Source organism: Ictalurus punctatus, chromosome 6 (genome assembly GCF_001660625.3).
Source record: "Ictalurus punctatus breed USDA103 chromosome 6, Coco_2.0, whole genome shotgun sequence".
Taxonomy (NCBI): domain Eukaryota; kingdom Metazoa; phylum Chordata; class Actinopteri; order Siluriformes; family Ictaluridae; genus Ictalurus; species Ictalurus punctatus.
The window spans coordinates 4,506,217-4,522,500 of record NC_030421.2 but is presented as its reverse complement, the minus strand read 5'-3'; the positions used below and the strand labels follow the sequence as shown (position 1 = coordinate 4,522,500).

Here is a 16,284-nt window from a genome sequence, read left to right as displayed (position 1 = left end):
TTCATACTTATAATTTCTAATGAATCAGCTCATTAATTTTAATGAAGCCGCTCAGTATCTGACCTCCGACAAGTCCACTGTATTGACTGGGGGAAGGTCGGCGAAAATGTCAACCCTATTAGGCAAAGGTGGTACTAACGTTTCATGATGCGGTTCCTGCGCCATATGGCCAAAGTGGGGGGAAATCATTTCTCACACTTTGAGTGAGATGAAATATCGTACAGGAGAAAACTCGGACTAAAGAAGAATCCAGAAAAAAGAAAAAAACCCTCATGTCAGACTTTATTACTGCGTCCACAAGCACAGTGTGGAGGAGAAGAGGCCGTCAGCTCCCACTGACTTACTCCATTCCAGTTAGGCTATGTTAGCTTACGTTTGTTTACTTTACATGACATTTCATTATGTTACATTTTATGACATTTTTGTTACGCTCTATTACATTTTGTCATGCTATGCCATTTTGTTATGTTGTGTTACATTCTGTAACTACATCTAATGTCACGTTACAGTTTGTGACGCTATGTTACGTTTTGTTCGGTCATGATACATTTGATGACATTCTGTTGTCATGTTACATTTTGTTATGTTGTGTTAGATTTTGTTGTTACATTTTGTGACGCTATGTTACATTTTGTTACGCTACGTAATGTCGCGTTATATTACGTTATGTTTCGTATTAGTAACCGGAAAGAAGGTAAAAAATAAATTCCAGAGAACGTGAAAGGTTAGTCATAGACGGTGTGCACAAAATGAAAGCTTGAAAAATAAATCAAATCAAGTGTTAACACAGTTACAACAGAGGAAAGCACAGTCCAACGTTTGCCTTTTATTTTTACTGAGAGTAAAAATGCTTTCTGTGTCTTTATTCTATTCATTTATTTTAAGAAAAATCAAGTAGAAAACTGGCCCACTATCCAGCGCCACCTGCAGGTAGACACGTGAGCTCTATTTACACTTAATAGTTGATCTGGTGATCGTATTCATTTAAATTTTTCTCTGTTTAAAAAATTATTATTCTTTTTTTTTTTTACACAAAAGCCAGTGTGTGTATCACCCGTCAACCCTCATATATGTACATGTATAAATGTATGTTACCTCTCTTCTCCAGGCCTCTTCCACATGCTTCCCCCGCTCCCCTCGCTCCCTGTCGGACCGAATCCGGGACCAGCGTACACGCCTGCCATTTGTGTGTGCTCCACCTGTGAGGGGTAAACAGTCAGTCAGTCAGTCAGCCTCACCATGCTGCTTCACTCACTTAAACACCTCAACTGTTGCCAAAAGCTAAAATCGCTAATACTTTTTCATTTAACATGCAAATGAGGCGAGTCAAACTGTTTCACACGATTTGTGAAAGCATAAATATTCGCACAAAGACAAACATGCTCATACAGATCATACAGTGTAAATAGTCTGTGTTTGTAATTACAGCCGTGGCAGAGTTAAAAAGCTGGAAGCTGGGATTAACTGTGAAGCTGAGCAGGGCTAACGGTGATTAGCATTTGTTTCCTGGATTGCAAAAATGCAAGTCATGTAGAAATTTTTGGTTCTGAAGATTTTTGGTTCTAGTGTGGTTAATAGGGTTTAAATATAAATTGAAATACATGTATATAATGTCATTACACAGGAAACAAGCTTTTCAGGGATATACGACATGACATGATTGTGAAGTGGGCGGAGCTTAAAGCCTTCTTCAGCGTCGCCTAGATTCAGATAATGGGTGGAAAGAAACAGTGAAAAACATTTATTTTTTTTTAATCTTCTGTTGTGTATTGACTTTTTAAAATCACTACAGTTTAGGAGGCGGTATCTATAGATGCAATTTCCATGCATGGATGATCATCTTGTCTCTCTGTAGTGTCCAAGTTGTATTATTTCAACATGTCCATCTGTAGAAGAGCGATGAGAAAACTTTGTTAGCTAATTAGCGAACAAGTGATGGACAAGGGATGGTTCTCAGCAGTGAGAGGAAGTGAACAAGGGAGTGTTGAAGACGCCATGAAACTGGACCGTGATTGTTTGATATGCAGTGAAAGATTGATGGCACTCACATTGTTTAAGACACAACAAAAACATGGAAACTTAAGGAATTTCTTGAACTGGTAAACATCCAAAAGAACCCTCATTGAACTTTTCTTTAAAAGTGCACAATGACAGAACAAACAGCGTTGCCAAATGCTCTCAAGAGAAATAAGCTAATTCCTCCTCAAAAGGCTACAAGAAGCCACTAGATCAGTGGTCGCCAACCCTATTCCTGGAGATCCACAGTACTTTCCTGAAGACTTTAGCTCTAACCATAATCGTGCCCACCTGACCATCTAATCATTCCCTTAAGACTTACGACAATGAGGTCAGAGACTAATCTGCATATTATTTGGTTTGTCATGATCATTTGGAAATCAAAACATTTACATAAGGAATGTTCTGGAAACACAGATGGAATAACTTGCACTTATTAATGTCAATGTCTAAAACCAAGTGGACAAAAAAGTGGTCAGTGGTCACTGGTATCAGTGGTGGTCAGTGCATGGTCTTTGGGAATAATGGTGGCCAGTGCTTGGTCACTGGGAACAATGGTGGTCAGTGCTTGGTCACTGGGAACAATGGTGGTCAGTGCTTGGTCTTTGGGAACAATGGTGTTCAGTGCTTGGTCTTTGGGAACAATGGTGTTCAGTGCTTGGTCTTTGGGAACAATGGTGGTCAGTGCTTGGTCTTTGGGAACAATGGTGGTCAGTGCTTGGTCTTTGGGAACAATGGTGGTCAGTGCTTGGTCTTTGGGAACAATGGTGGTCAGTGCTTGGTCTTTGGGAACAATGGTGTTCAGTGCTTGGTCTTTGGGAACAATGGTGGTCAGTGCTTGGTCTTTGGGAACAATGGTGTTCAGTGCTTGGTCTTTGGGAACAATGGTGTTCAGTGCTTGGTCTTTGGGAACAATGGTCGTCAGTGCTTGGTCTTTGGGAACAATGGTGTTCAGTGCTTGGTCTTTGGGAACAATGGTGTTCAGTGCTTGGTCTTTGGGAACAATGGTCGTCAGTGCTTGGTCTTTGGGAACAATGGTGGTCAGTGCTTGGTCTTTGGGAACAATGGTGTTCAGTGCTTGGTCTTTGGGAACAATGGTGTTCAGTGCTTGGTCACTGGGAACAATGGTGATCCATCAGGATTTATGCACTGGTGATGAGTGGAGCGAATCTGCCCTCTGAACTCGTATAACCAGCAGCTGGTATGTGACCCGGAGATCCGTATCGAGTGCAGGACAGTCACTGATGTCTGCTAACATCTACACTTTTTCAGTCACTGGGATCTTTTTTTTTTATAGAAAGTCACTAATAAGGTCTAAAAAGTCGAGCAACAAACTCGCTATGTTGTCAACACTGAATAAAAACGTGTAATGTAGGTGATAGACACTCGTCAGAGGTGAGGGGAAGGTGACGTGGGAGGTGTTGGAGCCTGTAATGAAGCTGGACTCCAACTCTGTTCTGCAGAGTGTTTTTTTTCTGGTCTTCTCTATTGCTGTTATCAAACCAGCACTTATTGGGTGAATTTAGCTACCACCAGTCTGGCTCTGATCCATAGTTTAGTGTCAAAAATGTGTTTAGCCCATGAAAATCCAGGCCAAAACAGAAGGTGATGTATACAGATGTATAACTATGGTTCTGCGACTGAGGCAGGCCACCAGGGTCACTCAGGCTGATGAACATGGCCAGAGAATGAATGAGACGTAGCAGGGACATTTATTAGGCCACGCCTGTAGGGTCATGACTATGAGGTGATGACTTTGCAGCAATGAAAAAAGCAAATGGGAATACTTCACTAGGCCTGAAAGAAAACACAAAAGAATGAAAGGAAGTAGAACCGTGTAGTGTGTTACACTGCAGAGGTGTTGAAACCTGACCTGTAGGTGGGACACACAGGAAGTGGCTCACACTCCCTCTCCTCAAACATTGTATCGGGACACTCCTGACCCCCGTTGGCTGCTCGCTGGACCACCATCCTGTAGCGTGACTGGGTGGGCGTGGTCGCGTTAGCTAGGATGAGGGGAAAAACAAACATGGTAACCAAATTAGACATGGGTAGGAAAACGGCACGTGCTAATCATCTAAACTCCTAGGGGAAAAATGGGTTCCTCAAAGGGATCTTCAGATGGGTTTCTAAACTTTCTAAAAGGGTTCTACATGGAATCATCTCAGAAAGGGACAAGAGAAAGGTTGCTTTAGGGGGCTAGATGGAACATTTTTCCCTAAGGCAGCTAAAAGAACTTAATGAAGTATACTAAATAAACTTCAAGGTCTGTGTTCCTCTAGTAGAACTTTTAAAGGTTCTATGCAGAGCCCTGCAACAGAGAGGGTCCCAGGTTGAACACTTCAAGGGAGCTAAGATCCATTAATTATCCAATGAACCCTTAAAGAACCTTTCAAGGGTTCAGCAAATACAAAAAAAGTTTGATGTTTGACAGGTTCCAGGTATTGAGAAGAAAATAATGAGCAATAATTGGACTGTGTACAGTATCAGCACCCAGTTAGGGGCGTGTACAGTATCAGCACCCAGTTAGGGGCGTGTACCGTATCAACGGCCAGTTAGGGGCGTGTACCGTATCAGAGCCCAGTTAGGGGCGTGTACCGTATCAGCGCCCAGTTGGGGGCGTGTACCGTATCAGCGCCCAGTTGGGGGCGTGTACCGTATCAGAGCCCAGTTAGGGGCGTGTACCGTATCAGAGCCCAGTTGGGGGCGTGTACCGTATCAGCGCCCAGTTAGGGGCGTGTACCGTATCAACGCCCAGTTAGGGGCGTGTACCGTATCAACGCCCAGTTAGGGGCGTGTACCGTATCAACGCCCAGTTAGGGGCGTGTACCGTATCAACGCCCAGTTGGGGGCGTGTACCGTATCAGAGCCCAGTTGGGGGCGTGTACCGTATCAGCGCCCAGTTAGGGGCGTGTACCGTATCAGCGCCCAGTTAGGGGCGTGTACCGTATCAGCGCCCAGTTGGGGGCGTGTACCGTATCAGAGCCCAGTAAGGGCCGTGTACCCTATCAGCGCCCAGTTAGGGGCGTGTACCGTATCAGTGCCCAGTTAGAGGCATGTACCGTATCAGCGCCCAGTTAATACACACTTTTAGAAAAGAAAAACAAAAAGAAAAAGTTCTTTAAGAGTTCTACTGCGAGTAGTAACCGATGTTGCTTGTTTTTTTTCTGCATCCTAAACAGAATAATGGCTTCATTCAGCTTTCGTTACTCGCTGCTTTATTAATCAAAGGTTTGCAAAGATGAGACATCGATTCAACATGACTGAAGACACAGATAGCAATGCCATCTGATGCAAAAAACAACTTTTTTTCCCTGTGTGCTGTGTCAGATTCTGAGTTTCACATCCTAAACCATGATAATGGCCTCATTTGGTAACGACGGTGAGCCTCATTACACCGTTGTAATTACTAAAGAATGTAAACAGTGCAATTAGGAGTGTGATCATGCCATCCAGGGAACCGGCAGACTCGAGCAGAGATGCTATTTACAGACATGCCGTCTGCTCTTCTGAAACAATTACATCTGCAGTCTGATTCCCAGACGCTTGACTGTTCGGTTCACGTCCCATTAAAAATCCATTTAACTTCTCAACTTTCTCCTCACAGCCTCGAATCAGACTGTTTATGGATTTTACCACGTTAACGTTCACGTAGTGTTCGGTACTTAGCAGTGCTCTGTCGCATAAATGTCTCAGGACATTTATTTCAGTTCCACAGCAATACGGCCGTAACGTTTATCCACGTTTTAATTCCAGACGTATCAAATATTTTATGGGAATATTAACAGCACGCATGGAGCAGCAGAGCGAGAGTGGAAACAAGATGCAGGTCCTGATTTACAAACAGGACGGCTGCGATCCAGATTTACATACATGTAGCTACGTTGCAATCTGGATTCTGATTGGCCAAAAGGTCTTGACTAATTTTCTATCATTGAAAAGAGTTTTTTCTGTAAACATTGCAGGACGTTTATTCAACATCCATGGAAGGAGTCTCCAGTGTCAGAGCTTTGAAACACTAAAGCTGTAACTTCAGGAAAGAGATTTAAATTTATTTATTTATTTTTTTTTTTACACCAGGCTGGTGTAACTTGATAAATCCCATTCAGTGCATAGAAACGTGCGTACACACAATTTACACACATGTAAATGAAGCCCCTGGTCTTGTTTGAGTGAAAATGAGTGCACAGGAGCCAAGATGGCCGCCGAGTGAACAGACTTTAATAAAAAAGACTTTATAAGCTAATTTCAGTCAGGCAGCCAGGAATGGACAATCAGTGCTCAGCCAAAATGCACTGTAGTGGATTTATATGAGTGAGAGATGTGTGTGTGTGTGTGTGTGTGTGTGTGTGTGTGTGTGTGTGTATACCAGGTAGGCAGGTGTTAGGGCAGGCTGTCCATTCACTGAACAGAGTCACCACACAGTCCCTCTTACACGGTAACGCACACGACTGCACGGAGTCCGGTCTCGCTGAGTCAGGACACCTGCAAAACACACACACACACACACACACACACACACACACACACACACACACACACAGAGAGAGAGAGAAAAGGGAAATGTTAAACATTTGTTGGAGATAAGTATATGTAAATAATTATTATTTCACCTTTGACCATACTTTATTTTAATGAATGACTTAGACAGGTTTTACATTCGATTACAACGAGAGAGAGAGAGAGAGAGAGAGAGTGAGAGAGAGAGAGTGAGAGTGAAAGAGATACAGAAAGAGACAACGGGATAAGAGATAGATAGACAGAGAATGATAGAGTGCTAAATGCGGCATTATTGGGAATACGATGGACAGATGTATGGGTGGATGGACAGAAGGATGAAAGTCAATAAGATGTTTCTTCCCCCTTATAAACAGAGAGAAAGGGCGCACGGCTCAGCCTCTCAATCTCTGATCCACATCCTGAAGAAGATGGAGATGAAATGGCGCACCTCTCCCTCAGGAACGAGGGAAGAAAGCGAGTGAGGGAGGAGGAGAAAGAGTTTTGACAGAAGCTGATGTGAAGCGCTGCAGTCAGCCGCTACGCTGAGATCCTGACGCTCACGCCTGCAGCTGCTGTGTGCCAATAACACACAAACACTTTGATTTGAGTGTGTGTGTGTGTGTGTGTGTGTGTGTGTGTGTCTGTGTGTCCTCGGGGAGACGGGAGTGATACAGCAGGAAAGAAATTGCCAGAGGCTTTATTAAGCTGTGTGGGGAGTCTCTGAGGGGCCACGAGGCCTTCATGGATCATTTCACACTTATACACACACACGAGCACACACACAGACACACACATACAAGCGCACACACGAGCACACACAGAATGTGTGTACTGTTCCAGCAGGAGCTCATCACTGCCAAACTGACAGGTGTTATTTTCCCTGCAAATTTGCAGCTTCGCCTCTAAACTCCGCACTTTCTCGCATTTGCAGCTTTGTGTAAAGTTACCGAGACTGAAAAGAACTTCTAAACCCGCTTTCTCACGAAGAACCGGCGCCACACGACCATCGACTCGTTTCAAACACACATCCAGGAAGGATTTTCTTCACCTGTGCGAAGGGAAATAATAAATAAATAAATAAATAAATACATAAATAACTCCGCACCTGCAGGGGGCAGTAGAGATTTCTGGATCCCTTACAGTTCCTTATCGTTTCTATAGTAACAGCTCAATCACAGGGACGCGGATTAAACGAACATATCGTGTGTGATTGTTGATCTGTAAGGGGATGTTTATTTACTATTCATGGAAGGAGTCTCCAGTGTCAGTGCTTTGTAACAGCAAATCGCATGGTGTTCACTTTAAAAACTGTAATCAGTGGCAAACCTCTGTGGTGTAAGAGGAATAAAACACTTAGGGACATGTGCTAAATACGTATCTAAATAAATGACTAATTATACACGTACGCATATATATTTTAGTGTATTGCTGTTTTTACTCATCCGATATTATGTCAAATTAAAATAGCAGCCTAAATGACCTGCTATTAGATTTTGTGTGAATAAAGTTGTTAAAAAATAAATATAAAGAGCCCGACAGAGCCCAGAGGAAGTGTGAGCGGCGTGTGAGCGGCGATGGACAGAGCGGGGAGAAGAGTCAGAAGGTCTCTGGATGAATTCCACCTGCTCGTAAAGCCACCTCATGAGCGCGTCAGTAATATATTAAAGCGAGAGCGGATTAGAAACAGATCAGACTGCTGCATTATTTATGAGTCTAATTCCTCGACGCCCGACACGATGTATTATCTCCATAATTCAGCAGGATTTCATTTTACACAAAGCACCCAGTCCAATATGGAGGACAGGGACGTGACGGGACGAGACAGCTGTGCAGTCAGAACATCATTCTCACTTACACTCACTTCCTCCAGCTGTTTTACTTCATTCATATTAATCAGAACTTCATGATAAATCTAATTAATTACAAGTCTAATTAACAACAACAATGATAATAATAATAATGAGAAGAAAAAGAACAGAGGAAGATGAAAAATTAGAAGAAAGATAATAAAGAAGAAGAAGAAGAGAAAGGTAAGTAGAAGAAAATAAGAACCAAGAAGATGAAGAAAGAGAAGAAGAATATGATAAAGAGCAGAGAAGAAGAACAGCAAAGATACGAAGAAGAAGAACAAGAAGTGTGAAGAGAAGAAGAAAGATAAAAAGAAGAAGAAGAAGTACGCGCTGCTGTTTACGATCAAAAGATTGAGAGTTTTTAATCTTAGAAATTTTACATTCAGGAATTTATAGCCGCATCATATACATTTAATACACATCTTAAAATTTTTGGTTCCTCTTCCTTCCATCCTTCCGGTCTTTCTTTCTTCAATGCATTTCTATTAATTTATTTATTCATGTCGTATTCTTTTTTCCCTCATTCTCATTAAAGGGAGTTTATCTTTATACACTTTTGTTTGTTTATTTAAAATACAACTTACAAATAATTCGATTTCGGTTGTGCAGTCCAATCAGTCAGATGAAACACTGGAACTGGAGGAAACACTATCTACCTGGCAACCCTGACTAGTGTTTATAAATATGGAGCAAAAGCGCGGCACTAGTGGCGTGGCGTTTCTCTTAATTAATTGTCCCCGAGCATGAGCACGGGGTTTCATGGTGTTTAATTCGATCGGTCTGAGTAATGTTGTAATAAACATGCCAGTCGTGTCGCAGTGAAACACACACTCGGCAGGGGACGGAGGACAGGAGGGTTAAATGCACCCCACAGTGATGACGGAGGACATGGGTACCGTTTTGCGGTGACGGCTCCTCCATTCATCTTCATGCAGGTGACTTTGCGTGTCTGAAGCCCCGCTGAGCAGCTCCACGTGTCATTGCTAACGTCGCTCCTGTTCAGAGAGGCGGAGGGATCGGGGACGCACGGACCCCACGGAGACGCTCCCCAATAAAACACCACACAGGGATTATCGTTACAGGATCTCCACTCCTCCAGAGACGGGGCAGGAGGACACGATTTACCCCCTGAGAGAGAAACATGATTTTAGCATACAGACACAGAGAGACATTTGCGTGCACGCGTGACATAACTGATGAATTTAATAACAAAATTGTGCGGAATGGAACATTTCAAATATCGTGATGCCAAAAAAAAAGACGCCGATGGTCCAGAAGACATGCTGCTAAACTGGAGTTGAACCTGGAGCTGAAATGGACTTTAACTAAAAGGAATTTCAATCTAAAATATGAAACTAAACACTGTGAAACATGGTGGCGGCAGCACCGTGAAGAGCATCACACATGGTGTCTAGGTTGTTTCTCCTCCAGGCAGAGTCACAGTAGTGCTTCCATTTATCAAGGATTTACTTCCAAACCCTGATAGAACATAACCAAACCCTGACTGATACTTTTCCAGGACTTTGTTCTGGACATGTTTTGATAGCTCCTTGATCTCCATGATGCGGTTTGGTTTAGATATGATCGCTAACAATCTCTGGGTTCTTCCAGGAACAGGAGTATCTAGGTATATTGAGATCATGCGACACAAGTCGACTCTATTCAGCTAATTATGTGACTCAGGACTAGTTTAGCGAGTGAGTACTCAAGAGAAATCTCAAATCTTACCTTGTCTTTTTTAAAGTAAATAACATTGCAAACTATACTGATTTTCCTCCACGTCAATATTATGGGCCGTTTTGTAGAGATTTGTGACGTAAAATCCCAATGAAGTCCATTTGCAGTGTCAGACTGTAACTACAAACTGAGGAAAAGTAGAAGGGGCAAATACTTATGCACGGCGCTGCAAGCTACAATTACTACTGCAGTTAGCAACATTAATACCAGTTAGCTAGCTAGCTCGCACCCTTTGTTGATTTGAACTTCTGAGGATGCTGCCATAGTGTTCAGCAGACGCGTTCTCTATTCTCGTCGTGGTTCTTTACGGGTTCTCAAGCGAGTCGACGTGTCCATGGTATCAAAATAGTTGTTTTAGAGGTTTTCACAGGAGCCTCTTGGTTTCGTGAACACAAAATCATGGCTGTCAGGCCATTTCAAGAGCACTTCAAGGGTTCTATGTTTCCAAATAAGGTTCTACTGGACCTTAGAAGGGACCTCAATTGTAGCGTTCTACAGGAATGCACCAGAGAACCCGAATCCTTGGTATTGATCAGCCGTCCTGGTTTCTCCCTACACTCTTAAGAACCGTTAACCTTTCAAAAGCCCATTTCTAACAGTGTAAGCGCTTGTATTTCTGAATTTATGACTACAGACAAGTGCGTCTGACTGTGACCTTTGACCTTCACGTGCGGAGCTTAAACGGGCCAATTACAAACTCGATCACATGACATCACATTTTCATCCCAATGTAGTTCTTAGCACTTGCTAATTACACAAGATACTGTAAGTTTACCAGCTAGCTTGTGAAACATCTTTGCTAATGATGTAATATCAGATACACAGTGTAGCGCTGGAGAGACATTAATGTTTAATGTTAATGGAAGTTAAGCTAACTACTTAGCCTGCTAATGTTAGCATGGCGGTTGAAACCTTGTTTTTTTTTGTGCTAGGATGATCGACTTTAACGTAAGCTCCACTCGTGAAGAATCAGGAAGTGTTTTTATCAGTGACGAGGACAGAAACATGATGCGGCTGATGAAACGTGCACGAGTACACTTTGTTCAGGGATAAACTCTGTAATTCTATCACAGAGGCTGCAGAACCCGGCGATGTGCGGCGCTGGATTAGCGCCTTGATTTATTTCTGTCCTTTTTTCTGTAATTAAAAGTGATTCCAAATGCCATGTGCCCTTGGAGTCAAGGACGCTGTATTGACATTCAGTTTCAGCACACGGTGCGTTAAGTGGCCCAGAACGCGCCATAATGAATCCGGCACAGATCGGCCGAATATTAATAAGGGATTGTCTAACTAATAAGACTCAGCGGACTGTGCCGTGTGTGTGCGTGGAGGGGACAAATTTCCATATCTCAGCACTAAGGGATCAACGGGAGAGACGTGTGTATGTGTATGTGTGTGTGTTCATGTGTGTGAACTGCAGACTGATATGCTTTATGATTAATTATACAGTTGCTGAACATAGGGAACTGGGAACATAGGGGACCGGGAACACAGGGGACCGGGAACACAGGGGACCGGGAACACAGGGGACCGGGATCATATCAGATCGGGATCATAGGGGACCGGGAACACAGGGGACCGGGATCATCGGGGACCGAGATCATAGGGGACCGGGATCATATCGGACCCCGAACATAGGGGACCGGGAACATATCGGACTGGGAACATAGGGGACCGGGATCATATCGGACCGGGATCATAGGGGACCGGGAACACAGGGGACCGGGAACACAGGGGACCGGGAACACAGGGGACCGGGATCATATCAGATCGGGATCATAGGGGACCGGGAACACAGGGGACCGGGATCATCGGGGACCGAGATCATAGGGGACCGGGATCATATCGGACCCCGAACATAGGGGACCGGGAACATATCGGACTGGGAACATAGGGGACCGGGATCATAGGGGACCGGTATCATAGGGGACCCGGAACACAGGAATATGTGTTACCATTAAGGATGACTAAATAACATTTATTCTCCTTGGTTAGCCTGATTTCAGCACATATGCTAGGTAGCTAATGCTACCATGGAGACAGTTTCACAGTGTAAAGACAGGAAGAGTAAGTAGATGGTTTCTATGGTAACAATAAATGACAGCTAATGTAGCATTACCTTTTTGAAACAACTCTTTATAATTCCTTCATACTTCTGATTGTGTGTGTGTGTGTGTGTGTGTGTGTGTGTGTGTGTGTGTGTGTGTGTTACCTTCCCCAGGTAAAGCGAGTACGGTGCGTGAGCGACTCTGCCTGCCCTCTGTGTTCTTCTTGGCACAGGACTGAGAACATTCAGACCAATGAGACCAGGAGCTGATCACACAGTCACCGGGACAGGCCACCTCACAGGCTACCTTCACAGGGGGCGGAGTTTCCTCACAAAGCCCCGCCTCCACCCCCACACCTGTAAGAGTAGAGTTTTACAGTCAGGTCCAGAAGTCAGAGTGCACCATGGGAAAAGTGATGTCATTTTATCAGTTACACTGTAATTACCCACATATTATTTTTTATATATTTGTAATAATGCATAATTTTAAAATAAATAATGTGAAAATAAACACATCAGGACACATGCGGAAAAGTCACAAATGTTACAAACGTGCCAGAATAACCATGAGGAAAAAAACCACGATTGTTTAATCCCACACTAACACACAACTTATGCATATTCATTCAAACTAATTCGTATGTTAATGAAGTGACGGATCAGCTGTATTAATGGCCTCCACGCTGCCTACTACTTCTGACCTGAGAGACTTTATTTAATCCGAAATTTATTTATTAACACATCATCTACATTTACACTTCTTCCCGACTGATCATAATCACACTTCACTCCAGATTTAAAACTCTTACTATTATAATTGCATGTAGAAAGCGTGCTCCAGGGGCAGTCTGCGCGATGAGCTACAGCCTGCAGTACACTGAACGTTCAGACGCATCAAGTCATTAACACGTATTTACAATAAACTGCAAGGGAAAGGAAGGAAGGAAGGAAGGAAGGAAGATCTGTGATATCACACAGCGAAATCTCGCACTCTGATGTTCTAAAGCCAGACTGGAATTTCAACTCCCTGAGTAAAGAACCCTTGAGGAACAAGAAGTGTACAGTAAGTAAGATCTTTCTCTTCATTTAATATGGGGAGAAAGATCAGGTAGAACATCAGAGAAGAAGAAGAAAAATCCCTTCAGGGGAGTACGTGAACGAGAGATAGAGGAGAAAGAGGTAAAGCGCAACAGAAGAAAAGCACTCCTGCGTTTTAAACATCGGAGAGAGAACGACGGAGAGGTAAGATAAAGCGGAGAGCGAGGAGAGGAACAAGAGAGAGACCGAGAGAGAGAGACTTACAGGAGCATCGTATCAAAACTCAAGCGGAGAGGAAAAGATAGTACGATCGAAAGAAAGAAAGACTTTAAAAGTTCTTTGATTGTCCATCATGGAAGGCAGGGTTGTTTAGTGGTTAGCATGTTTGTCTCACTCCTCCAGGGTCGGGGGTTCGATTCCCACCGTCGCCTTGTGTGTGTGGAGTTTGCATGTTCTCCCCGTGCTGCGGGGGTTTCCTCCGGGTACTCCGGTTTCCTCCTCCAGTCCAAAGACATGCACGGTAGGCCGATCGGCATGTCCAAATTGTCCCCCACCTTGTTCCCCGAGTCCCCTGGGATAGACCCCAGGCTCCCCGTGACCCTGTGTAGGATAAGCAGTACAGAAAATGGTTGGATGAATAGATGACGGTCCATCTGAGGCCATCCTTATCCCTGTGTGGTACTCATCGCATTACCACTGACATCACGGTGTTAAAACTCTCAGTTTTGGCCTCACTAAGCCGTTTATTGCTTGCGAGGAGAAAGGATTCTGGATGAAATGAGTCACAGATATAAGAACAATCTGTGCAAACTGTTCATAAAGTCTCTAGCGCCTGGAGGGAGTCTGAAACAAGCGGAAAACTTCAGCGACAAAGAGTGAGGAACTTAAATTGCTCTTCAATTGGCTTTAACAAAAGCAGGCTAAAAGTAGTGATTCTCACAGCGGCGAGGAAATCACAAGGCTCCTCCTTCTCCGCACAGCACAGCCGCAGGTCACGCATTAAGCAGCGCGTCATACGTCTCCGAATCCTTTCAGCTTCTACACAATGGAAATAAGTGGAGTAGTCGATAATGAGGGGATGAAGGTGCATTTGGCCCGGAGAGGAACACGTAGCATGCAGATTGCAAGAATTAACCTTAACAACCGGTCTGATGGGTAAAAAAAAAAAAAAAAAACACCAAAAAATACAACAACAGAAAAAGAGAGAAAAAAGGCTCCATTTAGAGGACAAAAGAATCTCCCCCGGATGGCCGGTGTTAAAAACATGTGAATATGTATTAATGTTCTCCGTGTCCGTCGCAGTCTTGCCGGTTTCCACACCGAACACTACGACCTCTCCATAAAATACATTATAGAGCGAGTTCCTGCGACAAAGAGGGGAAAAGAGGAGAAGTGGAAAATCTTTACTTCTGTGTAAAGCTTGAGTAATCATACCATCCTGTCAGATGAACTTCATAATAAAGGACAAAAAGAGCACGAAATCAAAAAGTAAGCGGCAGAGCCATGGGAGACTTCCTTCCTTCCTTCGGATTTTAGTGTAAACAAACAAACAAATATTCTCAAAAACTCCGCCATCATTAAATAAATGGAGTTTATAATTCTTCGTGCGTTGGGAATGACTGTAAAGCTTGCTATAAACTCTAATAATGCCTCATAAAGCCGGAATAATGCACTATAAGTCATTCTTAGTTTAAATAAATAAACACCCTTAACATTAATGTCATTATAAACGGGCTTATCATTCTTCCCAAGTTGTTTACTGAGCACTGTTATAAACTCTAATAATGCCTGATAAAGCTGGAATAATGTGCTATATGTAATTCCCTGATAATGTAGGACTTATTTATCCTTAATTTATTTATTCTTATCCTGCTCCTGATGGTTTTTTGCAGTCTGTAGATCCCTGCAATAACTTCTATTTAAATCTGTGTCTGTAAATAAATAAATAAATACATTAATTAATTAATTAATTAATTACACATTCAATTATTACCTTTAAAAGAGAGAGAGAGACAGAGAGATGGAGAGAGAATCTGGTGACATGTATAATGTAAGCGAGAACAGACTCGTACGTGTTTCGTGGACGCTTTACAACTTTAAATGTAACTATAAATGCATAAAAAGTCACACTTTAATAAAGAGCAAAACTGTAATCATTGACAAATTGCTGAGGCGTAAGGGAAATAAAACACTGCGGCGCTTATTTTAGCGTAACAGCACGCACGCACGCACGGTCGCACTTATTAAAGCTTTACGAGGCTTTATTAGAGTTCATAAAAATGCCACGTTAGAGTGAATCACGATCACGGGCTTCGTATCTCGGTGCGTGCTCGTCGGTGTTCGGGCCATCGTCGCTCTAGCGTCCCGATCTGATGACGGAAAGCACGGCTCGTGGTCTGCCGACTTTTATTAGATATCCATAGCAAACTGTAAGAATTAATCACACTTCAGACGCAAAACAAACGTGATATCGTTTGAAAAGGTTGAAATCTGTATTTCCAAGAGCATTTCTCCATCGATTTTTTTTCTTCCCTATGAGCTGCTCATGATAAATAACCAGTATAAAAATCACGGCGTGAGATAGTTTCACTATTCTTCACGATAACTACCTTCCAGAAGACTTAAAGTGCGAGTGTTTTCGCCAGTGAGGTTCTCTCGGAGATACTTTATGGTCCGGGAGGAAACGAGGCACCTAAACGCCGAGCCGAGCGAGACCGCGGTGCCATCAGGAAGAATAAATGTCACACAGACTCACTGCTCCAAGATAAACAGGAAATTAAATGCCATCCTTACAGATACGAACCGTGACCTTTATATAAAAGAAATAAAAAAAAGTAGCCCAGGGAAGCTGATGGTTTAAAAATCGGTCTTTTTTTGTGAGATGGTATAAAATATGAGATTGTGCCGTTTCTCCAACACTGCAATAAATATTTGATATTTCCTACAAGGCTTAAAGGAATAGTTCGGCCAAAAATGAAATGTACACCTTGTACCTACCATTTACCGCAAAGATGCTCCTTCAAGATGCGTCTTTAGGGTTACGCTAATAAATAATGGATGCCGGTTTAGCGTTGTGCAAACTGCATGAAGAAAAGT

General features: G+C 43.1%; 1 protein-coding gene across 1 annotated transcript in view; it reads right to left on the bottom strand.

The window, feature by feature from the left end:
* The window catches only part of thsd7ba (thrombospondin, type I, domain containing 7Ba), a 140,893-nt gene that overhangs the window by 61,382 nt on the left and 63,227 nt on the right, over positions 1-16,284 (bottom strand). Inside the window, exons 8-12 of the mRNA XM_053680740.1 lie at positions 12,316-12,507; positions 9,263-9,494; positions 6,386-6,501; positions 3,890-4,022; positions 1,096-1,199 (exon numbers count right to left, since the gene is read on the bottom strand). Of these exons, the coding sequence (XP_053536715.1) occupies positions 1,096-1,199; positions 3,890-4,022; positions 6,386-6,501; positions 9,263-9,494; positions 12,316-12,507 (777 nt within the window). The remainder of the gene's footprint in view (positions 1-1,095; positions 1,200-3,889; positions 4,023-6,385; positions 6,502-9,262; positions 9,495-12,315; positions 12,508-16,284) is intronic.